The following is a 27,529-nucleotide window of genomic DNA, read 5'->3' on the forward strand; positions in this document are numbered from 1 at the left end:
TTCCACATCTGTACCATAAACCATCTCCCCCACCATACCCAGGAGCAGTCATGGCCTTCCTGGGCTTTTATTTTTTTTGTGATGATAAAAACTGAGTTCAAAAACAATATAGGTTAGAGAACTATCTTTCTTCTTTTTTCCAAGATAGTTTCTCTGTGTAGCCCTGGCTGTCCTGGAACTCACTCTGTAGATGAGGCTGGCCCTTAACTCAGAGATGCACCTGCCTCTGCCTTCCAAGTGCTGGGATTAAAAGCATGCACCACAACGCCCAGCATTCATCTTTCATTTAAAAAAAAAGTGAACATTTAAAACTTTTCTTAGTCTATCTTATGACGTGAACTAAGGATTTTCTCAGTGAAAGATGCATGCCTGTTTTTATGCCACAATTATTATACAAGTTGCATTCTTGTTTATTTAGCTGGGGACTTCACCCCAGCTCCTGGCATAAGCTTCATCCCCTGGGAGTTGCGTCAGTCCAAACTCCACTTCCAAGAAAGCCCGCCAAAAAGTGACCTCTTCCCAGGGAGGGTCAAAAAAGCCTGCCAAACGGTAACTCCTCCCCAGGGAAGGTCAAGATCACTCCCACAGACTATTTAAACTGCACCCCAGAGAATGAACACATGGTCTCCCCTTTGCCCTCTTCCACTCTCCATGTTTTCCTGGGGCCACCGAGGAGTATTGCCATTCATTAAGCCTGGGTATCTTTTAATTCAGTCTGATTTGGTCTGATTGGGATTATTTGCGTTTGGTGGAGAGGTTCGTTTAAAAAAATACTTAACAATTTCTCCCCATTTCCCGAGGTCACTGGGGAATGCTTTGCTCATTAACCCTGGACTTTTAACTCAGTCTGATCTGACTTATTTCATTGGCAGAGAAACCCACTACCGGGGATTCAACAATACTTAATACCTTCAGTCCTTTGACCGTCCATCTTTGCCGTTCTTTACCGTTCTACCAATAAAAAAAAATAAGTGCCAAATAACATTTCTCCATTCCCTGACCAAACAAGGAGGAATCTACAGAAACATCACATTATACTGACCGGAGACCATACAACTGGAGAAGATATCCAAAACCTTTGCAAACTCAGGTGCTGGTTGAAGTTGATTAACTATGGATGCTTTAAAAATAGCCACAGCACTTCTCGTGCGCAAGTCCTCTCTGCTTCAGACCCCTTAAATTATGCATGCTCACCCATTAGGGCTGGACGAGTACAGCAGACTTATGTCATACAACTTTAAATCCCGAGTATTTAAAAAGGTCCTGTCATCTTACAGGGGAGGAAATCAGGGAAGTTAAATAATTAGGTTACTAACAACTAGGATCTAGGTGGGACTTTGTCCCAGACTTGAAGTCATCACATTTTGCCAATCATTAATTGTAACTCATCCACACATGGCTTGTCTCAGTGTGTCAGATACAGAGTCAATGTTCCATGTAGCTAGATATGAGTTTCACTTTGAATTTCCACAGAACTTTCAATGTGTCCACTTTGTCCTGTTTCAGCACCCAGCTGTTTGCTTGTTTTTGAGACAGGGTCTATTACGTAGCTCTGGTTGTCTCTGGAACTTGCTCAAACTCCTAAGAGATCTGCCTGCCTCTGCCTCCCGAATGCTGGGATTAATGGCACTTGTAACAAACAGCACCTGGGGCTTCCATTCCATCAGTTTCCAAGGTTTAGGTGTTAAATGTGTGTTGTTCTTCTCACCCCTGCCCCAAATAAACCCAAAGGAAACAAACTGATGTTCTAAACAGTAATGCAATAGAACTAAACTAAACTAGTTCATTCTCTAAGCTTGCTCTTTGTCGTGCAATGTTTAAAATATCCTGTGTGCCAACCTCAGTGTTAGAATCCAGGCAGGAGATCTGACGGGTGTTAAAAGGCTGCAATTTATTTACTCTTCTCACACATTACATCCCAACTGCAGCCCTCCCTCCCCCCACTCCCCCCAGCCCTGCCTATCCCACACCCCTCCTTTCCCCCAGATCCACTGCTCCTCTGTTTTCCTTCGGAAGAGAGCAGGCCTCCCAGGGATATCAACTGAGCATGGCCTAACAAGATGCAATAAGACTACGCACAAACCTCACATCAAGACTGGATGAAGAAACCCACGAGGAGGAAAAGGGACTCAAGAGCAGACAGAAGACTCAGAGACGCCCTAAGCTCCCGCTGTTAGGCGTTCCACAAGAATGCCGAGCTTCATAACGCACATGCAGAGGACCCAGTGCAGACCCATGCAGGCTGTGTTTGTCGCTTCTGTTGCTCTGAGCCCCGCTTAGTTGATTCTATTACTCCTTTGGCTCCTACAATCCTTTCTCCTCTTTCATGGGATTTCCATAGCTCTGCCTAAGGTTTGGTTGTGGGTCTCTGCATCTGCTCCTGTCAACTGTGGGAGGACACCTGTCTGCTGACAATGGGTTAGGCACTAATCTATGAGTACAGCAGAATATCATTAGGAATCATTTTATTGGCTTTTTTTCTATTCTAGGTCTCTGGGCTATCCATCCTCGGGTTTCTGGTCATCCAGGCAGTGTCAGGCATGGGCTCCCTTTCTGGCAGTGAGCATCAGATTGGACCAGTCATTGGCTGACAACTCCCACAAGTTCTGCGCCTCTATCTCCCCAACTCCCTAGGTCTTGCAGGCTGGATAGGTGTAGGTTGAAGACTTTGTGACTGGGTTGGTATCCTACTCCCACCGTCGGAAGTTGTAGCCAGTTCACCACATTACTAGGAGCCCCTGCTAGGGTCACCCTAACAGAATCCTGGGAGTTCCCACTGCAGTTTCCACACCGCCCACCCCCAAAGCCCTCCAATTCCAGCCATTTCTTCCTGTACTCTCGCTCCACTCCCTCGCCTCCAATGGGATCCCTCCTATTCCTATTCCACCTGCAAACCCTATTTTATTATCTATTTTATTTCCCCTTCCCTGGGAGACCCAAGTGTCCCCTGCAGAGTCCTGCTTGCTACCTAGCCTCTCCATGTCTGTCGATTCAAGTAAGGTTATCAGTTACTTAACAGCTAACATCCACTAATGAGTACCTGATAAGGAAGCACATACTGCTTGTCTTTCTGGGTTGGGTTACTTCACTTAAGACTTTTTCTGATTCCATCCATTTGCCTATAAATTCCATGATGTTATATTTTTTAACAGATGAGTAATACTTCATTGTGTGAACGTACTACATTTTCTTTATCTGTTTGTTGGTTGAGGGATATCTAGGTTGTTTCCAGCTTCTTGCTATTATGTATAAAGCTGCTATGAACATAGTTGAGTGAGGGTCCTTGTGGCATGATGGACCATCTTTTGGCTATGTGCCCAAGAGTGGTAGAGCTGGGTCTTAATAGAGATCAAGTCTGTTTTCCGAGGAATCATCCACATCTCATCAGTATGAGCAGTCACCTGTGGTTTTGATCTTAGCCGTTCTGACAGGTATAAGATGGAATCTCTAAGTAGTTTTGATTTGCTATGATACAGTGTTTCTCAGCCATTTGAGATTCTCCTATTGAGAATTCTGTTTAAATTTTTGTAGCCCCCTCCCTTTTTTAAGACAGGGTTTCTCTGTGTAACAGCCCAACTGTCCTGGAACTTGCTGTACTGTAGACCAGGTTGGCCTCAAATTAAGAGATCCGCCTGTCTCTGCCACCACAGTACTGGGATTAAATACATGTACCACGGCACCCAACTATCCATTTTTTAATTGGATTATGTCTAGTTTCTTGAGTTCTTTATACCGTTTGGATATTAGCCCTCTATTGTGAGTTGGTGAAAATCTTTTCCCATTCTACAGGCTGCCATTTTGTCCTATTGAGTGGTCCTGTTTATTGATCTTAGTGCCTGCACTATCTATCAGTGTTCAGAGAATTGTGTCCTATGCCAATGTGTTCAAGGCTATTCCCCACTCTCCTATCAGATTCAATGTATCTGGATTTATGTTGAGGTCTTGGTCCACTTGAACTTGAGTTTTGTACAAGGTCACAGACATGGGTCTATTTGCAATCTTCTCCATGCAGACATGTTAGGCCAGCACCATTTGTTGAAGATGCTTTCTTTTTTTCCATTGTGCCTTTTTGGTTTCTTTATCAAAGATTGGGTATCCATAGATGTGTGGAGTTATATCTGCGTGTTCAATCCATTCCGTTGATTGACATGTCCGTTTTTATGCTGATCCTACTCAGGTTCTATGACTGTAGTTTTGTAGTACAGCTTGAAATCAAGGATGGTGATACCTCTGAAGTTTTTATTGTCAGGATTGTTTTAGCTATCCTGAGTTTGTTTTTTTTCCATATGAAGTTGAGTATTATTCTTTCAAGGTCTGTGAAGAATTACATTAGAATTTTGATGGGGATCGATGGGGACTGCTTATAATCTGTAGCTGATAGGACGGCCATTTTTACTATGCTGATCCTACAGATCCATGAAGGTAGGATTTGTCTACTTAATTTATAAAACTTGAAGAATTCATAAGAAATACACCAATGAAGAAAGGGCTAACAGATCTGCTATGAAGATATTTATATGAATAAAACCCAAAGGGCAATTTTGCAGACTTCAGTTACATGAACTGATGAACAGGCAGCAATAAATAGCTATGCTCTAACAGGCAACCCATACCCCTACACTAATGTAGCTGTAAAGACCTCTAGTCTTCTCTAGATGTTTCTAAAATGAAGAGATTTGGTTTTGGTGGAAGACCGGCAGAGTACAGTGAAGTATAGTTACTGTATCAAGCAATGGGCTTTCCTTCATCCTGAGACGTTAAAGCCCAGTAACTGAGGGTAGGGGGAAACCCAACATCTTTCTGACGAGTCCACCTTGATTCATGCCCCGACTCCCATGTGAGCAGCCTTCAGTAGACAATTCTACAAAGACAGAAATAAAGAACAGACGAAAGAACATCCAAGGGTACAGTTTTCATTTGCTGAACATCTTTCTTCCCATTTTCCTTATAAATAGGTGTGCTGGTTAGTTTTTATTATCAATGTAATACAACCTAAAGTTAACTGGAAACAGAGTTGTAATGAGGTTCGGCCTCCATGTCTGGAGGATTGTCTTGATTGGTTAGTGATGGAGAAGACCCAGCCAGCTTAGGCAGCACCATTCCCTAGCAGGAAATGCTGAACAATTTAGAGGCAAAGATATATCCTTTCTTGACAAGGTGGGTATGAAATAAGTAGCTGTTTGTGTATCAGCCTTTCCCCAGAATGACTGACCTGGAATTGCAAGCTAAATAAACCCTTTTCTCCTTCTGTTGCTTTTTGTTAGGGTGCTTGTCACAGTAATAGAAATGAAACTGAAGAAACACAGGCGATCAGAGACCTTGGACAATGTTGAAGTACACGAGTACTGGTATGTCTTTCTGGTCCTTATACGATACAAATTTGTCCACAGATAATAACCAGCAATGTATGCTATTATATGATTCTCCGCAGCCCTAAAGAAGAATGATGCATAAAACATTTCCAACTGAAGTTCATAGAACTCTAAATAACAGTATCATTTCAGAATTCCAGAGCTGCAAAGACCCCTACTGACAGCCTGACCAAATTTTCTTTTTGTAATTAGCAACTGTGGCCTCAAGTCTTTTCCCTGCTGGCAAGGATGGCACTCTGTATTTGCCATTTATTTGGACTGAGCTTGTGTGCCAGCGTGCATGTGTGTGCAGATGCACAAGTGTGTGGACGAGAAGCTGGACTTTCATTTTCAGGTGAGACAGGTTTTCTTGTTTGAGGATGCCACCGTGCCTGTTTACATAAGATCGGCAGGTGTTGGGGGACACTAAAGTCACTCCCCACTGTCTGTACTTTACCAACTGAGCTACCCTAATTTACCTGACTTAGAAATAAATCCTGCACATCTACTATATTACATTAATCTTTTAAAATTATATGTTAGAAAGGCAATGTTAATCTTTAAATAGCCTACCAGGCAGCATGATATATCACATCCATTTTATTAATATGAAGCAGTAAGGTAAACCTTTAACAGGAGTACTGCATATAAATAAATGCAATACTTTGATATAGTATCAGGTTTGATTCAGTCAATTCTGTCATTTACTTTTACTTCCACATGTATAAAAAACACTTAAACTCTAACGGCAGAGAGAATGGCACACAGCCATGTTTATCTTCTTTCTAGTTTCATGTAAATGACCTCATGTGCATCACATTTTCACCACACAAGTAATTCATAATTAAGCAAGCAAGCAAGCAGCAAGGTGGTAGTACAAAAGACCTTTTCACAAGGTCCCTTCTGCAGAAATGTTTGAGAAAACAGTCCTATAATGAGACTGTAATCGAGCACATCCCACAAGGACGTGACGGTGGTCACTCTCCTGGAGAGTTTCTGATCTTATCAAGAGTAGTTAGTGGGGACTGCAGAGATTCTAGAGACTCTCCTAGAGATTACTGTGAGCATACTCAACCTGTAAGGACTACAGTAAGGACAGGATGACACTGAATGGCTCTCCTGAAGAAACGTGTGTCCACAAAGACACAATAATATGACCAAGTGCTGTTGTCATTTCTTTGTTGTTGTTTTGTAAAAGTATAGACCAGGAAAGCAGAAAAATGTAGCATTATGAAAACATAAGGAAATACCCTTGAAGAAGAAACACTTCACACAGAAGTTTTAAATGGTATCTAATAAATTTCATGTCAAATTTAACTAAACATATAAAAATTTTAAATGGCAACTAATAAATCCCCATGTCAAATATTTTTTAACAAAATCCACAAATAGATTATAAAAATTGAACCATCATAAATGTCTTCTGTATAAAGTTTTATGGGAAAGTTGAGATTTCTACATCATTCTGTTTGATCATGTCCTCGTGAACCGCAGTTACTGCTGAGGGCAGCAGGCACCTCTCGAACAACTGCCATGAGAACAGTGTCGCAGTTAGGTCTGGGACAGCAGCATTCCATTAATCCTCAGTCATCTACAAACGTCAGCCGTCCAGGCCCTTCGTTCTTCATCCATCTCCGGTACCGCTTCCATCGAGGGTCGTTCGCCAATTTTTTCTTTAATTCTTCATCTTGTTCCTGCTTGTAGACCTATGAACATAAACAATACAAATGACTTTACTCATAAAGTCAGAGAGAAACCCATGTTGCTGTATTTATGGAGTGTCTAATTTCCCAATATAACTTTAGGTGAATGTGCCAATTTGCCTTCTGGAGACTGACTCAAATACTAAAGTACTTTAACATCCAATGTCAGAACAACCAACTGTACAAGAACTACAGCTTCTCTGTCTGGTGTCTGTGTTGGACTCTTGCAATGTAGCTCAGGTGGCCTGTGATGTGCTAAGTAATTCAGACTAATTTTGCATTCACAATCCTCCTGCCTCAGTCTTTCTAATGTACAGGATTAAGAGAGGTATACAACACCATGCTTGACCTGGCTTGAATTAGTACTTTTTTCCCTTCAAATTTTTTACTTAACCAAGGAACAAAGTGGCTTTATGTATACATTTGCCTTGAAACTGAATTTACATCTACTTTTCAAAGATAATTAGTATTTTATTTAAAGTCACAAAAAAAGTTGCATAAATCACACAGGTTATGAACAAGAATTTCTAGTATTTCTTTAAGCTTTAGTCAACCAAAACTAAATGAGCAATTTCTTTTTTTTTTTTTTTTTTGGTTTTTCGAGACAGGGTTTCTCTGTGGTTTTGGAGCCTGTGCCTGTCCTGGAACTAGCTCTTGTAGACTAGGCTGGTCTCAAACTCACAGAGATCCGCCTGCCTCTGCCTCCCAAGTGCTGGGATTAAAGGCGTGCGCCACCACTGCCCGGCTAATGAGCAATTTCTTACAGTCAGTTTTACAGCCACATTAATTTTTAAAAAGTATTGTTTCCAAATAATAAAAGTAATGACTAAGAAAACCTCACGCAATATAATTCAGCCCAATACAAGAATATAAAAAGACAGGATTTAAAGCAAAACCCTTTCAAAAATCTGTGCATGTGTGTGTGGATGGCAGTGTTGGTGTGTGTGTGTGCACATGCCTGTGTGTGTGTTTGTAAATATGGGTGTGCACATGTATATAAAATGCAGAGGCTCAGGGCTGAAGGAGACTGTCTTTTCTTCAGCATTCCCAGCCTTTATGTTTAAAACAGGGTCTCTCCCTGAACCAGAGCTCACAGATCTGGTTGGCTCGCTGGCCAATGAGCACGAGGGATCCACCTGTCTCCACAAGCTCAGTTTTTCATGTGGTTTCTGGGAACCCTAGAAAGAAGTCATGCCTGTGTGGCCAGGGCTTTACCCACGGAGCCTCTCCATTCCCTCAAAAAGTTTTAAAAGCTAAAAAATAGTATATTATCTCCTATTTTTAGGGGATACACACGTTTACACACAGGAATATAATTACTTGTCAAACATCTGACAACTCCTAGTAATTTTACTTTCAATAAAGATCTATTTAGAATATTACATACAAAATGGAGTTGACTACAAAACAATGCAACATCAAACATATCTTAAATCTCTGAAGAATGTTTCACTGTGCTCAGTGTATAATTATTTTCATTATATATATTAGCCAATTATTGTATCAGAACCTGGGACAGTGCGACTGCTGGAGCCTTCAGCACTGTGACTAGACTGCTGAGCACATCTGAGTATTTCTGGAGCCGACAACAGTGGAAATTAACGTTTGGTAAAATGCCCCAGCTTTAAAGGCGATACAGTGAGCTGATTTAAATAAAAAGCAAATAACAGTCCAAAATTTAGTAGTACTGTTCAGAAGAGTCTATGCTCAATAAGCTTAAAATAAACAATTATTTCAACAGTTTTTTTCATTTTTTCTGTCTTGCTGTTTTGGAAAGGAACAAATTTAATTAGTGCAAACAACAGAAAGCCATCTAGACAGCCTATGTACACCAGCCCACTGTAGTCTGACAAGCTAGACAACTCTTTTGCTAAGATTCGCTGATTAGATTAGATACTCTAAAGGAAAAGCCCATCATCCCACTGTAACACAGTCATACTTTCTAGTAAAGTAGGCCTCCATTCCTAACTGGACTCACTGCCGTGGACCTGCAGCATGGGAGACACCACTCCCCACTGGCAGCAGCCATCACTCACCTCGTAGTTCTCCTTTATCCACAGCTCCCGCTTAAGAAACGTCTCTTTCTGGTGGTCCTCCAGGCTGTCGAACTGAGACTGGGACATCTTCATAGACCTGCGTATGAGGTAGAGCCTCTCCTCCTCCCCATACTCTCTGCCTCTGATGCTGAAGTTATAGACCCAGCGGCAGTACCAAGCTATGTACGAGCACAGGTGGAAAGGAGCGAGGATGACTTGGAACAGGAGGAGGTCACGTACTTGGGGTTTCTGGTAGCCCCCCTTTATGTCTATCTTACTTTTTATAATGTTCTTTATGATGCTCTCCTCCTCGTCACGGATTTCTTCTTTGGACTTCTTGTTTTTCCCTTTCTCTTTGGCTTTTTTGAGCAGTCCCTGCTCCTTGGCAATCTCTGTTGCCTGGATGCGGTATTTGGGTACTGTGGCTAGGTAGCTGATTGCTTTATTGTAGCTATTCCACCAGCTGAAATACTAAAACATAAAATAAAAATAAGTCATTTTACTAGCAAAATCTACCAAAAAGAAAGCAACAGCAGTAATCCTTGTGAATGTCATCCCTCACAAAATCCCAGCTAACTAAAACTAAAGGCCTTAGCCAGCTGTGGCAACTCAGGCCCGCAGCCCCAGCACCTGGCTGGGGAGGCTGAAGGATTTGAATTGGGGTCACCCAGGGCCATGTAGAAAGAATCTATCTCAAAAAACCAGTTAACAACAGTGAGCTCAAAGATCTTCCTTTATTAGCAACACATCTCCCCTACCCTTGGTTCACCAGAGGAACAGCTAATAAGACATTCGTGTTCGAGGCAGAGGCAGGTGGATCTCTGTGAGTTCGAGGCCAGCCTGGTCTACAAGAGCTAGTTCCAGGACAGGAACCAAAAGCTATGGAGAAACCCTGTCTCGGAAAAAAAAAAAAAAGACAATTCGTGTTCAACCCTCACAGGCTGTAACCTCAGGCCTGATAACTTTTGATCTCTTTCCTGAATATCCACATGTCCGACAGGAATGCTTACCATATTCGGAACATAAAGACTCAAGTATATTTTAATTCTACTCATTTGGTAATAGAAAATTCCCATAGTTCATAAATACACTCAACCTCAGAGGGTTTGACTCTCAGAAAAGGCTTTGCTGCTCATACAGCATATCCATGCTTCAGGTACTATACTAGTAGAAAGGAGGAGGGCAATACTTCTACAAATGCTAAGAAGCTGAAATATACTATCTCAGCATTTAATAAGAATGTTTTGTTATTTAAACTGAATATTGTTGCTAGAGAAGCAATTTTCAGGACTTGAGAGATGGCTCAAGGGTTAGGGACACATGTTGATCTTGGAGAGCACCTGGGGTTGGTTCAAAGCATGCAGAACCATCTTGAACTCAGCTTCAGGAAATCTGACATTCTCTTCTGGCCTCCAGACACGAGGCACATGGTGGTTATACATACATACATGCAGGCAAACATCAATATACACAAAATAAAACACTTTAAGAAGAGAGAAGTCATTCACAGTCTTGCCGGTTTCTTCCTAATCATTACTAAATGAACACATGAGAAGCACAGTTTAAGAATAACAGGGAAGATGTCACTCCAGGCTGAACTTAGACCCCTGTGGTGTTTTAAAACCACACATGGAGTTTGTGCATCACTTTGAATCTGAACCATTGGTTTTCCAGCTGAGCAGCAGCCCCTTCTGGGCATGCAGAACTCTGTGAGGGTATTTGGGATTGCTAAAGAAGGCAAGCACTGCTGGCATCAGCCAATGGAATGCCAGCCTTATTAGGTCACAGGAAGGGTGTTCTTAATTTTTCCAAGTTTATGGGAAATCACTGAAAAGTCCTATGAAAGTACATATCATCCGGCTGAGTGGAAACAAGTACTGTTCAGAGGGAGATGAGAAGAAATAGGGTTGAAAGGGTTTGTAGCTATGCAATGACATTTTTGTGGTTTAAATGAGAACTGTCCCCTGTAACTCAGGTGTCTGGGATGTGGTGGAGCCTTGCTAGAGGAAATGCAGCCCTGGGGTGGGCTGAGAGTTTACAGCCTGGCTCTACTTCCACTTTGCTCCCTCTACTTTCTGCACGATGAAGATGGACAATTAAAGGAAATCCCACGCTAGCTCAGAATTGAGAAATAGACGGTTATTTATTTAGGGGTAGACTCACAAATCAGAATCCTCTGCTGGAACAAAGAACAGAAACCAAATCCCTCAGCCAGAAAAGAGGCCGAACGCATGCTCTACAGCAGCATAAATAATATAAGAGGCCACGCCCCAGTGGGCAGGTAACCTCCCACCCACTGGCTGCAGAATTGCCGACAGCAGCATGACGAAATGTGATCAGCTCCCTCCTCAGGCTACCTGCCACTGTGCCCTTCCTCGCCATTATGGACTCTCTCTGGAACTGTAATTTTTTTTTGGGGGGGGGGGGGGGATACAGTTTCTCTGCGTAGCCCTGGATGTCCTGGAACTCACTCTTAGATCGGGCTGGCCTCAAACTCACAGAGATCCACCTGCCTGTGCCTCCACAGTGGTGAGATTAAAGATGTGTGCCACCACCGCCCGGCTTAATTCTTCCTCCTCTGAGTTGTTTCTGTCATGGTACTTTATCAGAGCAGTAGAAAGGTAACTGGTAGAAAAGCACTAGTTTCTTATTAGACACCTTGACGACAAAGATTCCAACGCTAGGAGTCTGGGGAGGAGGGTATGTATGCTCTACCTATAATATGTATTTGTAGATATATTATACAACTGGAAGAAAAATTTATAAAATATATTTATAATACGGATTTAATGGCTAGCACTCAGCAACATAAGTACGCAGAAATACATATACATTTATATATTCATCAATACACACCTGAAACACTGAAATGGCACACACAGTGACCAAAATCACCACCCTAACATCCACTTTCGGGGCTAGGCGTCTGCTGTAGTAGTGGTAGTAATGGCTATAGTACTCTTCTGGGTGGTCCAGCATGTAGTCATAATCTCTCCGTGTTTCTTCATCCTGTAAAGTGAGGGTACTCTACTTCATACACATTTCATTAAGAGCTTCAGTTTATGATCTGTTAACTGAGAATTTCACAATTATGAAAGATGCAAATAAAATATCAAATCAAAAAACTTCCCAAGACCTTAAAGGCATGGACTTTTACATCAGGTATAAAGGCAGAGTAAAAACACTCCCTAAACTCCTTAGTATTTCCAGTATTCTTGGAAAACCCAGTACTTGGAAAATAGCTAACCTTTAGCTAATGCTGCTCCTGATGAAGTTCCTGTTCATTCTGATACCTATTCAAGATCACTGAGAGGAAATGGGGTTTATCTCCTTTGTAGTCACAATCAGGTCCCAGCTTTGTCTAGGAAGGTTCTGTTGAAAGCAATGATTAAGACAGCAAAAGGCAAATGAAGCCAGTCTAAGCCTAATCATGCCGAAGGACACTGAGACATCACTAAGCACAAGACAAATATCAAAGTCTAGCTTTGTGACCTGTGCAAAATACTAAGCTCCTCTGAGCTTCATTCTCTTTCTTTGTAAAAAAAATACTACCTGTCCTAGTCTTTTCCATGGTTGCTCTGAATATCAAAAGACATACACTGTGCGGTCACAGGCTACAGAAGAGCAGTACTTTACTGCTGTACACACTGACAGAGCCCACTTCATGAATGATTAAACCTACCTTTCTTATTAATATAAATTCTGTCCAAAGACTTCTGAAAGTTTTAGGGCATGTTTTATATTTCAGTTGTTTAGATGTGTGGGTGTGCATGCACACACATCTGTGTGTGTGTGAGTACGGGCATGTGAGTGCCACAGTACAAGTGTAGAGGGCAGAGGACAACATCAGATGTCAGCCCTCACTGTCGGGGACTCTCCTTGTGCACTGCTGTGTACATCCAGCTCGGTGACTTACAAGCTTCCAGGGAGGGACTGCACCACACCCATCTGCACGAGGGCTCGGGATCTTAACTCAGGTCACCATGCTGACACCAGCAAGCACTTTTCTCCCCTCCCCCAGCATTTCTCCATCATAATCAGCATTTCTCCAAAGTCTCTTTCATTTTTTTATGTAATCAGCTTCTAACAGATAAATGCCAACATTTTATTGGGCTACCTAGGAACTACTGAAGTATATATGATACAGTTTTTATCTCAAAAGATGAAGGAAATCTATTTTTCAACTTGTTCCATCTTATGAAAATGGTACACTAAGACCAAGACAAATTCTTTAATCTTTATATGATGTGCAATAGAAAGCACTGCAGAAATAATAACAACCTAAGAGGATGTCCTTCTAGTTTAAACCAATCAACATTTATCAAGCTGCACCAGACATTTCAAAATCCAACCCAGTGCCTGTCACTGTGGGTGGATGCTACAAGGTCTGTTTAGAGCTTGCTGCCTTTTGAGTCCTTCAACATGTACTTTCTTACAGTTAAAATAAAAAGTTGGCTAATGATAAAATCTTTCCTATGTTTATTAAAATCATCATGTATTTTCCATTAAAAACTGAACTTTAGAAAGAATGCTCAGTGAAAGTTCTCACTAGCATATGAAAGTTAGCGTTTAGTTAGCTGTAAGTCTCTTTAAACACTGTATGACAGACTGTGTGGAGGGCTGAAGAACTGACTGTTATATAAGCAGGCGTGGGTTCAGGCTGATGCCGTCTTCAAATCCACTCCTATGTTCTCTTTTGTCATAAAGGGTTTTCTCATGATACTCCTTATCAAGCCACCGCCACACCCCAGAGCTTCTAGCCTAGGAAGTCATCTTTACAGCAGACACAGGCAGTTCTGGACACTAACACCCACATCTCCAGCCCACATCTCCAGGGGTGTCTCACTCAGTACTTTAAGACACCCTTTTAGAATTCCCCTCCTCCACCACGATTTTGGCTTTGGTGGCTAGTTTTACAGAAACGTTCTCATAAGGCCTGAAACTTAGCTTTAGCCCAAGCCTCCAACCTTTTGAAATGTATTCAAACAGATTCTTTTTGCTCCAACCAGACTGCATATAATTTTGAACTAAATGCCACACTCAAGTCAGACTCCTACCACCCTCTACCACCAGCCCCCCACAGAGCCCTTTGTCCAGCTTGTCTGCTGCTCCCTAGTTGAGGGCACTGACACCTTATGTGCCTGTTCAGTCTTCTTTCTCCCCTTCTCTTAGTGAGGTCGCATTCTATGAACACAGATGCTATTTCTGCTCAAGCATCATGTCCAGACCTTCCCCCAAGGTCACCATCTTCTCAGAGTTTCAGGACCTATGACGTCAAGTAATAGACTGCACTAAGAGGGTGGTGGCTAGAGCTCCACCCTCTTATCTGCCTCTCCTCAGAGAATCCTAGAGCTATTCAGAGCTTTCTAAGTCCCAATGCTACACAACACTCTAAGAGGTCACAGGGTCAAATCTGACTCCTCTTAGGATGGTTTCTTTTTCTAAGAGACACCACAAATGTATGTGCCTATTTAGAGGGCAAAAAAAGTTGGCCACCTCCTTGTTATAGTATTTATTCATTTACTGAATTTTTACTGTAAAACCTTTTTTTCCTCTATAAAATGAAAACAATCTTTGAGCTGAAGCATTCATGAAATTTAAAAGATATTCAAAGTTGGTACAAAGTGAAAAAGGAATTCTCTCAACAGACTAAGGTCAAGATCCTATTTTTTGTTATTTTGGTTTGTTGGGACAGGGTTTCACTGTAGCTTTGGAGCCTGTCCTAGAACTAGCTCTTATAGACCAGACTGGCCTTAAACTCACAGAGATCCACCTGTGTGCCTCCTGAGTGCTGGGATTAAAGGTGTGAGCCACCACCGCCCGGCTGAGATCCTATACTTTAGTAAGCTACAAAGTTTAAGACATACAGACACCAAGAATATGTAGCCAAAGACAGAATAAGAACGGCTATCTTCCTTTTAGGGGCCATATGAGAGAACTAAGGTGTATTATTACTGTAATAGTGTTTTCCCTCTAAAACATCTTAGAACAGAGGCTCACAGGTTTTTCATTTGATCTGGGGTGCTTCCCCACAGCCAGAGTTTACATTTCCTTGGCATGCAACAAGACCCCACACTGGCCCAGACCCCCCTGCCTACCAATACTCGTCATTCCTCTCACAGACAATGCCATGTATGTTCTCGACAACACATAACCCTCTCTAATCTGAAGCATGTTCCCTTCTTCTAACCTTACGAGCTCCTACTGCTTCAAACAGCTTTCTGTGGTGATGGGGACTGAACCCAGGCCCTTGGGCATGCTAGCGAGACTCTACCACCACTGAACTATGATCCCTTACCTTGGAACACTCATATCACACTTAGTGCCTGTTTATTATAGCACTTATCACATCGTAATCATCACTTGAACGAGGATTTCTCAGACGGTGGGTAGTAGGTTTTCATTAACCTCTATGTTCCCAGGGCCTAGCTCAGTGCCTGGCAGTCAGTATGTCACTTCAAAATGATGTGAAATGTCTTAAGAGTTTCTTCTCCTTATGCATCTCTCTCCAGCCACACAGGTCTGCAGCTCACCAGCAAGGCTGGATGAGTGATTATGTCACAAAAACCTCAGCGCGACAGAAATGGCTGCTTGAATTTACAGCTTATGAAAATACGCTCATGTGGCTAAGCCAGCTTGAATAGTTTAATATCTTACCTTCAATAAGGTAGTACTTTTTCTTTCAGCAATACTGTGCATCTTAAGGTCCCAGGGTCAGGAGATTCCAACTTCTTTCCAAAATCAAAACCTTTATACTTGTTTCTTCCTCTCTGTCCTGAGCCTTGACAAGCAGGGCAATATACTCCTTGTTTCTAATTTCTACAGGAGTAAATGGTGCTTCTGCTGGTGTCCATCCATTCCCAATCCTCTTGGGCATATGCAGAAGGACTGGAACACAACCACCAATATCTAGATCAAAAGTGAACAAAGGAAACCCACAAGCAAAGCAGCCCTTGCTTCTCTTGTGAAAATGACCACCCCCTCCCCGAACAAAAACATTATGTTCTTGGCTTAAAATTAGCTATGCATTGTTTACTTTCAACAAACATGAATTGCAATATAAGATATTGCAGCCAATTTTACATCAAAATGTTCTATTATGCAGAATAAGGAAACCATTTTTTGATGGTAAAGGCCAGAAATCAAGACTATGTGAAAATGTAATCATATTTTGCTCATTCTTAAAAAGACGTATTAATCTTATTAACACACACACACACACATACACACACATAAATGATGATGTTTCAAAAATAAAACCTGTCCCTTCACATTTTTCTCCAGGTCATTACATTAAGGAAAATTAACTGCTATCAGTTCTTTGTTCTGGGAAGAAAGGCAGAGTCGCCAGTCAGACACAGAGGAAGCAGGATGGGCAGTATGGAGATGGGGTAAGGAGCCACATGCCAAAACACAGATTTAAACATATGGGTTAATTTAAGTTATAAGAACTAGTTAGGAACAAGCCTAAGTGAAGGCCAAGCATTCATAATTAATAAGTCTCCATGTCATTATTTGTGAGCTGGTGGTCCCAGTGAGAAAGCACTGATATTTTTGGGGCCTAATGTCTGGTTAAATGTATCCACATAAGGCCTGAGAAAGCAAAAGAAGAAAGAAAGAAAGCAAGAAAGCAAGAAAGCAAGAAAGCAAGAAAGCAAGAAAGCAAGAAAGCAAGAAAGCAAGAAAGAAAGAAAGAAAGAAAGAAAGAAAGAAAGAAGAAAGAGGGAGGAAGGGAGAGAGGGAGAAAAAAAAAAAAGCCCAAACAAGCTGCTTCCCAGAGCTCACGGTGTCTTGGTTAGGCTCTAGGTAGAAATACCTGCAGCTCCAGAGCTGGTACCAGCCAGCATGAAGCTAGGCTTTCATGGAACCAAGGGGGATGAAGCCAACTGTGGAGGAGCCAGGGTAGAGTAGGATAGGTAGCTTGGCTCATGTCGTCAGAGAATGCTACAAATGGGCAAAAAATACAAAAGAAACAGAAAGGAAGGAAAGGGGGAGGAGGGAGAAAGAACCTCTGAACAGGTTACAATGTGTTTAAAACTGTGCTTAGTGGCTAAAGAAATAAAAGGAAGTTGGTATAAACAGTCACAGAAAAAAGTAAGTAGTTTAAAAATAACAGTACAGTTTTTAAAGAAAGAGTAAAGTAATAAAAATAATAAGCCACATAAGGACAGAAAATATTACAACACAGGGAGTCTGGACCTTATATAGTGCTTGGTTAATTTTGAATTTTTAAAATGCTAATGAACAGAGAATGAAAGCTGTTGAGAGACACTGGATTATGGAAGGGAGTGCTGAATTAAATCAGTCTATATATTTCAGGGATATCTTGGCTTCAGAACGGAAGTTGGGAAATATGTTGAGTTAGGAGAGAGATTGTGCTTTTGTTTCCACAGGGAATGAAAAGCTATGGATTCCTTCAAAACTAATAGAGATCAGATTTGACCTGGGGAGACCCCCTGAGGATCTTGGCTACAGACGGGGGAAGGAAGCCAGGAAAGACTACAGGGCAAGTGAGTGTCTGCTGATCCCTCTGCATGGAAACAGCTGAGACTAGATGAGACATGATAAATCATGTTAATTACAGAGTCCTCATCATTTATTATATTACAGGTTGGATATTCAGACAAATGGACTTATAAAGTTGACAGATGCCTCTTACCTCCTCACATATAGAACAACAAAAAAAAGTATCTTTAGCTGATTTCTGCACACCGCACATTCCATACTTGTGTATTTACAGATAAGTATATTACCTTTAAATGTTTGGGTGTCTTCAGAGGAAAAAGGACCAGACACTAATGAGGACAATCTATCCTCTCAGAGTGCCTCTGTTACAGGTTCCTCAACAACTTTATCCAGAACAACTACATCCAGAACAACTTTAAAGTTACTAGCTGAGATGCTCAGTCTCACAGACTACTCCAGTCAGAACTTCAGATAAGTTCTACACTTCCCCATCACACAGTGACTAAACAAAAATAATACAGCTAGCTCTCCTAGGACTTGATCATTATCACAATTTTCTCAGGATCCCCTGAATATGCCACTGCCCCCAGACAACAGGCAGCAATCTATAGAACATGATGTCCACATTTCCAAGAGTTGGGGTGGGTGGTTTTGGGTCATTCAGTAAGTTATAAATATTTGTCATTATGTTTTGGGGGTTGGTTGCAAGTTGTTACTGGTCATGGTCAGGAAAAAACATGGTTAGGAACAAGCCTAAGCTAAGGCTGAGCATTCGTAATTAATAATAAGTTTCTGTGTCGTTATTTGTGGGCTAGCGGTCCTGGTGAGAAAGTACTATTACAATGGAGGACCTGGTAATTAAAAGGATACACAACAATCAAAGGCGCTCAGGCGTGATGGCATACATCTGTAATCCCAGCACTCAGGAAACAGAGGCAGGTGGATCTCTGTGAGTTTGAGGCCAGCCTGGACTACATGGTGAATTTCAGAACAGCCAGGGCTTTGAATAGAGACCCTGTCTCAAAAAACCAACCAAACAAACAAAAAGAATCAAAGAAGACACTGAACATGATACTGAAGTTTCTAATTATATATAATATGTGACTTATGTAAGCATGAAGGATGAGGAAGCAAGTCTGGTGAGCAGAGGGAAATGGAAGGACAAAAATTACTGGCTATGTTTGCATGCTCTGGAGCCTCCAAGGATTATCCACTACTATTCGAGATGCTTTATAACTTGAGAAAACCCAGTAGTAAAGCCAACGATTTGTGCTCACAGTAAGGCAGACTGCATCCAGTGGAATGTAACTATTACTACCTTATCAGCACTTCAGCAATCCCCATCAGACTTGGAACAGGCAACAACTTTTCTCCTTTGAATGAACTGTCATTATCACATTGGTTTTCTTAATTAGTCAGTTAGGCCAAAGTTTCTGACATACATTCTTTTTGTTCTTGTGTGAAAAGCATCATTATATTCTCTTTTAAAGTTTAGTCTTTAACAAAGATAGCAAGACTGTACCTGTGCTATGTGTAAGAGGGTGTTGAAAAACCAAGCCTACAAAACAGGCAGGTTTGGGAGCCATCAGCTTAAAAACAGAGGCTGAAGTCAAAGATGTAGCTGAGTTTTATCAAAAAGAGTTTGGAGGCCTGGGGAGATGGCTTATGAATAAAACCAAAATCAAGATCTCTAGGATCTACGTAAGAGGTGGGTGCATGGTGAACCTCTAGAATATGATGCTCAGGAGGTGGAGACAAGGGAAGCTCCAAGCAAGCTTGCTAAACCAACTGGCTGAATCAATTTTGCTTCTGGCTAGGTAAGAAACAGACGCAGTAAATTAAGGCAAAGAGTGTATCAGGCCGTGGTGCACCTAATCTAATATCAATATCAATCCTTGGCTTCTCTCTCTCTCTCTCTCACACACACACACACACACACCAAAGACCTTAGAAAATAGAAAAGACAGCCGGGCGTTGGTGGCGCACGCCTTTAATCCCAGCACTTGGGAGGCAGAGGCAGGTGGATCTCTGTGAGTTCGAGACCAGCCTGGTCTACAAGAGCTAGTTCCAGGACAGGCTCCAAAGCCACAGAGAAACCCTGTCTCGAAAAACAAACAAACAAAAAAAAAAAAAAAAAAAAAAAAAAATAGAAAAGACTGCATAAAGACAGCAGCCTAAGGAAAAGTAGTTTACAGCATAAGCTTGAAGAAAAGACTTCAAAGCTTACAAGGAAGGAAGGTTAGGTCTGTAGTTTCCAGGTAGAGTCCTTTAGTCTCCAGCACCACAAAATAATTAATAATAATAATAAAAACAAATTGAAAAAAACTAAGTAGCAACAGGAAAAAAATACTAGCTAGAAAGAGCAAAGCAGCAGCAGCATCCATAATCCCAGCTACTCTGGAGACTGAGACTGGAGAATCACAGATTTGAAGCCAGCCATAGAAAATTTTGCAAGACTCTCCCTTTAAAAGGGGTATGAGGCAGAAGAGAGTAAATGAGCATCACAAGAAATTAGGGGCGTAAGACCGAGCCAGTCTCTGCTGTAGATATACTTTCTAATTTCAAAGACATACACAGAGACACCGAAATAATGCCCAATTCCTGGAGGATATTTTCCCTAACAGTAAAAGTCACAAGCCAAGGGTCAGAAGATCCGAGCCTTGTGCAGTAGGAACAGCGAAGCTGGACAGTTAGTCCCAGTCCTTTGATCCCACAGTATGCTGTGCTGCCGGCTCCAGGCTGATAAGTGGGTCACAGATCAGAGGAGCTGCTTCTGTAATAAATGTCCTGGTCACATAAGTCCTATGCCTGCAGGCTCCTATTCCTTCACACCCTTCTGCCCTCCCTAACTCATCTTTTCCTTGAGCTGCTCTCTGAAACAAACAAGATTGTGTTATTTTTCCATCTCAAAACCTGTTTAACTATTCAAAATATAAAGTTCAAACATTTAAAAAAAAACTTAAGAGTTGAGTTGAGGGCATGGTTCAATTGGTAGAGTGCTTGCCTAGAATGCTCAAAACACAGGGTTTGATCCATAGCAGTGCACACAAACTAGGAATAGGGCCTGTGGAGGTGACTCAATGGGTGCAACACACAAACTCTGTGCACACATCATCACACTGAAGAAGACAGGCGTAGTGACTTCTGAGGTGGGAGCAGATGAGTTCAAGGCCATCCTCTCCAGCTACGTGAGTTTGAGAGTAGCCCAGGACTATCTCAAAAGGGGAGAGGGGAACAGGTCATTCATAACCATCTAATCCCAAACTTAGTCTTCTGAAGTAGTTTCCTTCCTGTGTATTTTACAGGCTTCCAAACTAGAAACAGATCTACGAAAAGAAGTTTACAAAGTGACTCAGGAAAGATGTCTGCACTCTCATTTTTCAGAACTTCCTTATCCTTATCTGCAGGAGCTAAGTTAAAGTGTCAACTGCCAGGGCTAGAAATGGAGATCAGTGGTGGAGTACTCACCTAGTGTGTATGAGATCCTGGATTCAAGCCCAAGCAATGGGGGTCAGTGTGTCAACTAGTCGGTTTTTTACTAAATTATATCACATTAGGAGTTTGGGGTTGATCAAATGCTCTGATTAGCTGCTGACATATCATATACTAGGTAATCACAGCATCAGAATTAAGCATATGTTATATAAATCAGCCTTAGATCAGCAATAACAACCCAAATTCAGGGATCAGGAAAAAAAGTTTTATTGTGGTCTCTTAAGTCAAAGTAAATGAGGTAGAAGTGCTACCATGCCACTCTGAACACATAGGAAAATCAACCACATCACACATCACAGCTAATCACAGAAAAGGCCTCAGAACCCTTACAAGTACTGCAGGTAGTCATACTCAATCAGAGTAGACATGAAATTAAAACCAACTTCAGTCTATGATCTACAGCAGCAGTTTTCAACCTGGGGGTCAAGACCCCACTGGGGTTGCATGTAAGATATCCTACTTAGCAGATACTTACACTGCAAACAGTACCAAAATTACAGTTACGAAATAACAATGAAACCATTTTATGGTTGGTGGCCACTACAATATGTGAACAATATTAAAGGATCAAGCGTTAGGAGGGTTAGGACCACTGATCTCTAGGATTATGTAATGTGGCTGTTTATTACCATCATAACTGTGATAGATCATTTACCTATTTTCAGGATAGTCATCCTTCAGTATTACTGGGGGAGGGATGATTCCAGGACCAAAGTAGATACTTAAATCCTGGGATGCTCAACCCCTTATATAAAATAACACAACATTTATATTTTACCTATATCCTCCTTTAGTAATACCTAATACAATGGAAATGCTAAGCAGTAATCGTCACACTATACTATCTAGAAAACAAAGAAAAAGCACGTGCAATACAAGCACTTTTTTTTTTGAGGCAGGGTCCTGGGTAGCACAGGCTAGCTTGAAAGTTCTTGTGTAGTCAAGGAAGACCTTGAACTGCTGATCCCAAGTGCTAGGATTACAGGTACGTGTTACCACACGAAGTACATGCTGGACTAGAGATCAAACCCAGGGCCTCATGCATGCTAAGAAGGCTCTCTACCAACTGAGCTACAACTCCAGACATTTTCCCCTTCAGATATTTCCCATCTAAATTTGGCTGAATCCCTGAATGCAGAACCCATGGGCACCGACAGTTACCATGAACAGCTGATTAAAATCTTCACGGCTGAAAAGATCTGGAATGTTAAGAAGTGCAGTCAACTTCTCCTTAAAACAAAGAGTATCTGGAAAGAGTACAGTACCTGACTGCTAGAACAACCCTGACCACTACCGACAGTACTTCTGTTCTATTAGAAATGCCTCTGCACCGTCAACCATGCGGCTTTCTTCCAGATCTAGCTAAAAGGTACATTTATTTGTCACTAATCCCAAGAATAGTTGCTTCATTTTCACAATGAAATATGAACTGTAGTATATAACTTAAGTAAATTATGACCAAACAATAAGTATCTGTCTCTCTGGTTTTAATAAAAGCTTAAAGTCAACCTGACCCTGTGAGCTCAAACCTGTAATCCCAGCTACGTGGAAGACTAAGGAGGATTGACCACAAAGTTCAAGATCTGGCTGCTATACAGTGAGTTCAAGGTCAACCTGAGTAACTTAGATAAGAATTGCAGTAAAATTAAAATTGAAAAACAGAGATGGGTATGTGTGGCGAACAAGCCTGTACCCAACTCTTGGAGGCAGAGTAAAAGAATAGAGTTCAAGATCATCCTCAGCCAAGAGGGTTTGAAGCCAGCCAGCCAGGGCTATCTAAGACCCTACTCAAAACCAACCACACCAAAATAAACAAATAAAAGACCAGCACGGTGGTGTAGCCCTTTAATCCCAGTGCTCAGGAGACACTGTTCAAGGCCAGTCTGGTCTACGCAGTGAATTCCAGGATAGTCAGAGCTACATTGTAAGACCTGTCTCAAAAAAAAAAAAAAAAAAAAAAAAGAAGAAGAAGGTAGGTTGGGGATATAGGTCAATGCCTGCCTAGCATATACAAAATTCAATTTTTGGTTTAAAAACAAAACAAACAAACAAAACAAAAACTCGGGAGAGAGAGTTGTACTTACTTTCCATTATCTTCCTCTCCTAACCCCCAGCACCTGATGTCAGAGCACAGGAAGGGTGAGAACACAGCTAAGAAACAGCAGCAAGTTGTGTCACAGGCCAGAGAATGCAAACTCTCCTTTTGCCAAATTCTCTTTAAGTACTAGGGATCCTGCCATCTCAGTAACTGATAAAAAGAAAAACAAGCATTGTTCTTCTCTGGGAAGCTTTGCTTCCAAGACAGATCTAATCTCCTTACACACTCTTTAACTTATCAGATAACCTTTGTGCCAGCAATATTCCTATAACCTTTTCTATGTTCTTGTGATCTTGTGAAATGTCAAAAGCTACCTTTTCATTTCTTACCAATCATAATTTTCTATGTCTGCATCTGCTTATTCTGTGCTACTTTCTGTATTTCATCTAATTTTTACCTACATTCATAAGTTATTTTTGCTCTCATTTGAAAACCATCAAAACACTAAAGTAGACAGGACAATTTCTCCCCTGCAGGAGTGTTTCATTCATAGCCATCCCACTGCCATGACCCACACACAGCACTCTAAAATCACCACTGGAGTAAGACAGCAGAGCAGGCTGCACAGAACCATGGCAAATGCCAGAAACTCACTTCCAATTCCCATTCTACCTCAATCGTCTCCAAACGTGAGCTTAATTAATATTCAGTATCTGATGTGCCAGACATTGTGCTAGGTCCTACGGATACACAGATAATAAAGAAGGGGCATGGCTTAGTGGCAAAGAGAAGAACTACTTAAATTTACAGTGCAGTGTGATAAGTGCTATAGCCACATAAGGCCACATGGTCAGACTAGAGTGTTCCATCTCAGGAGATTCAAGGCAGACTCAGCCAGTGAGTCTGCTTCCTTCCAAAGCCTATGATTTCCCTCAAGGCCCAATAGTCAAATAATCAAAACACCTTTGCATTAGCTTAACCATATAGCACCGTGTGAAATCATACCAGTCTGAAGTCATGGTGTGACCCAAATCGTAAATTACTTGCTAGCAAGAACTAAGTATAACTTTGCATAAGCACCTAGGCACAGCCTTTGTCCTCCACTACCCATCCTTTTCTTGGGTTTTCTCACTGTCTATATGCACAGGCATAATCTTTTGTTGCTAAATTAGTAATGACCAAGTATCTTACCTTCTTGTCTCATTAACTGTATTTAAATCTTGTTACTGTACTTATTTTTTAACTACCACCATCTTAAAATAAACAAAATACCCCCCCAAAACACCCCACCTTACTCTCAAAAGGACATTTATATGAGCAAAACAACCCCAGAATGACAATCCACTGATGCCTTATACAAATCCAGAAGACCCCATACTGAAGATGCACCTATTATCAATATTCAGGGATCGGCTCCTGCGTCATTTCTATTCCAGAGGCCCTGCAACTCATGCTCTCCTGTCACCCTACCTGACCAGTTCTCTGCAAAATTCATAGATCTCTTCTCCCTCCCAAATCCTTGTTCCAGACTAAGACTATAATACAAACAGAACACTGATTACATTGCCATTGCTTCAGTGGGATAATATGAAGCCAGCTGGCCCTCCAAAATTGGATGGCATTCTTCATTAAATCACTGCATTACCCAGAAATGGTAATTCTCGGGCAACTTTCTCAGATCTCCGTTATGAGAGAAAAACAAATCAGGCCACTTAGTTGTTTTCAATAGCACAGCGATTAAAAGTCCTTTTCCAGGTGAAGGCAATACAATGAGCAGAGCAGATCCTACCACGCTCTATTGAGAAGCTAAACCTATATTCACCCCTAAATTCCAAATAGGACATTTCAGAGTCCTGCTTGGTCTCATCAGCAGTGCGGCTTGGGAGTGGTGCAGAACTCCCCTGGTCCCTTCCCCACAAGTGCCACTCTATTTCCAGTCCCTGTTGCGAGGTGTTTGGAGCTACTATAAACATACGTCAGAATCAAGTAAAATGTTACTCTAGACACAGTATGTTGTTGTTTGGCTTTTAATTTTACTATCATCCATCTATCTCTCTACATTTCTCTATCTCTCTACATCTATCTATCTATCTATCTATCTATCTATCTATCTATCTATCTATCTATCTATCTATCTATCTATCTATTTGTGTTTTTGAGACAAAGTTTCCCCGTGTTTGTGCTTTTGACACAGGGTTTCCCCACATAGCTCCAGCTGTCCTGGAACTTGCTTTATCGACCAGCTGCCTCAAACTCTGCCTTTGCCTCCTGAGTGCTGGGGTTAAAGGCTCATGCCACTACACCCAGCTTAACACACTAGTTTTTAACTGCCTAAAAGTCCCTTGTTATTGAGTGGACACATTATTTACCTAGCTTTTTATTTACTGATAAATCAATTCTAAACTTTAGGAGTCTAAAGGTTTAGAAAAAATCACATGGAACAAGCAGATAAGACCTCTGAAACAGTCTCTCCAAGAAAAAGGCAACACACACAATTTTGAGTTCTGGGGTCCTCCCAGTAAGAATGCTATCTGCTGTCACTACTTCTACACGTTAGTCCTGGCACTGTTTTTAAAGTCCTTAAGAACATGCTCACCATTCTCACACCAAGCCTACCCACCCACCTCTGGCCCCACAAAACCCAGGAGAATGCAACAGCTGCCAGCTACTTCTCTCTCCTGGACACTCTCTCAGCAGGGTCCCTTGTGCCCCAGCAGCCTTCGAAACATCACCCACACAGGCACAGGCTGAGTGTCGAATACCCACTTTTCCTCAGCAAACAGTGTGGGTCTTCAGGTGCTGGGCTGCTGTGCGTGGGGCACGTTCTTTCTGGTTTCTGTGGAGTCTGCTCTCACTCTTTGCTCCCATAACGGGACTAAACCCTGTATGTCAGCACTTTGCCAGCTTCTCAACCATAATCAGCCAGGTGCCAATAAAAACTGTAATCTCACCGGCTAGTGAAAACTTCGGAAGTGAGGCACACGTTCTTCATAGCTCCAAATTTCAAAATGCCCTAGGCCTGAAGGAAAAGGAACCTGATCGTATTTTCTGCTCTGAAAGGCTAATCTGGAGGGCGAATCCACCCTTAAATGATAGCACAGCTACTCAAAGCAGTCATTAAAAGCAGACAGAAAAGACTGCCCCCCCCCAAAAAAAAACCCTAAGAAACACAGCTACAATTGCTGTTGCATTCTCCTGACGGGGCTCTTGAAGCAGTAATACCTCCCTCCATGAAGCATGACTTTGAACAGGTAATTTCTTACATATATTACGGTAACTGAAGGAAAAGGTGTCAGGCTAACTCTCCCTACACCCGCAGAACACAATAAAACCTTGCTAAATCACTAAACACATCAAAAACAATCCCTACTAATAGTTTTCAATCTTCTGCCCCAAGTCTATTAAACGGACATAAAGAAACAGTTATCCAAGGTCACTCGGGGATGTCAGAGCCAAGAGTCAAACGTCCAGTCTTTGGACTGAGAGTTCACTGTTTTTTGTGGGTTTTTTCCTAGTTCTTTGGACCTAAGCTAAATGTCATCATTGACATCATCCTAGAAGCCAAACTTCTGTCCTATCAAATTGGCACGGATCAGCTCAGTATGCCGTATCTTTCTTTCCTCTGTCCTATCCCAGACCCTAGCACTAACAATCCCCGCTTTCCGAGCATGCACCGAACTATCAGAATGCTTCTACACCAAAAATAAAGTAAGTGCAAAGCTTTGCATAACAACCGTCCAAAAAGAGAACTGGCTGTCCTCCAAGACTCGAGGAGGTGGCCATGGGCCGATGTGGCTCTTTCTCGCGGCCACGTGGGGGAAACGCGGACCTCCGAGAGATCCAGGAGGCGGCCGCCCCGTGCCGGGGTCGTGGAGGACCTGGCCACCCAGGTGGGAGACCCAAATCCCCGGTCCCCCATCCGCGCCCGCGAGCCTCACCTTGAGCGTCTCGTAGGCGGTGGCCACCAGCAGGAAAGCCTCGGCGCTCGGCGGCGCGCCCCCGGGGCCATCGCCCGGCTCGGGCCGGTAGCGGTCGGGGTGGTAGCGCCGGGCCAGCTGGCGGTAGGCCCGCGCGATCTCCGCCTTGCTGGCCGAGCGGCTCACGCCCAGCACCTCGTAGCAGTCGCGGGTGCCGCAGTACAGCCCCTCCACCAGGGCCTCGGCGGGCCGCGCCAGCAGCGGCGCCAGCAGCAGCGGCGCCAGCAGCAGCAGCCATGGGCACCGCCCGGCAGTCCCCGGTCCCCCGCGCGCAGCGAGCCGCGCCGCCATCCCCCCTCCGCCCGCCTCGCTCGCCGGTCTTCCACCGCAGCGGCCGCTGCTCTCCTCAGCGCTGGGCTCGGCCCAGCGGCCCGGTCCACGTCAGCAGGCCGTGCTTGTGCGCAGGCGCAGGGGGCGTGGCGCCGCAGCCACTTCCTTTCCCCGGGCGTTGCTAGGTGAGAAG

The 27,529-nt window shown here is 42.5% G+C and overlaps 1 protein-coding gene across 1 annotated transcript; it reads right to left on the reverse strand.

The window, feature by feature from the left end:
- Positions 1-5,248: 5,248 nt before the first annotated feature.
- Positions 5,249-27,452, reverse strand: Dnajc25 (DnaJ heat shock protein family (Hsp40) member C25). Its single transcript, XM_057790874.1, has 4 exons — positions 27,028-27,452; positions 11,947-12,099; positions 9,091-9,561; positions 5,249-7,057 (listed from the first exon to the last, which is right to left on the reverse strand). The coding sequence occupies exons 1-4, from the start codon at positions 27,355-27,357 to the stop codon at positions 6,935-6,937; spliced, it is 1,077 nt and encodes a 358-aa protein (XP_057646857.1). The 5' UTR covers positions 27,358-27,452; the 3' UTR covers positions 5,249-6,934.
- Between the last annotated feature and the right edge of the window lie 77 nt (positions 27,453-27,529).

The sequence above is a fragment of the Chionomys nivalis genome, chromosome 16 (genome assembly GCF_950005125.1).
Source record: "Chionomys nivalis chromosome 16, mChiNiv1.1, whole genome shotgun sequence".
Classification (NCBI taxonomy): domain Eukaryota; kingdom Metazoa; phylum Chordata; class Mammalia; order Rodentia; family Cricetidae; genus Chionomys; species Chionomys nivalis.

What these genes read in the sequence shown, in the direction of transcription:
- Dnajc25 (XM_057790874.1), bottom strand. Translation starts at nt 27,357, where the DNA reads ATGGCGGCGCGGCTCGCTGCGCGCGGGGGACCGGGGACTGCCGGGCGG. An exon ending in GTGCCATTTCAGTGTTTCAG is followed by an intron (nt 9,562 to 11,946) that starts GTGTGTATTGAT and finishes TTTATGTTTTAG; the next exon opens with TATTTCAGCTGGTGGAATAG. An exon ending in GGATAAAGGAGAACTACGAG is followed by an intron (nt 7,058 to 9,090) that starts GTGAGTGATGGC and finishes TTATGTTCATAG; the next exon opens with GTCTACAAGCAGGAACAAGA.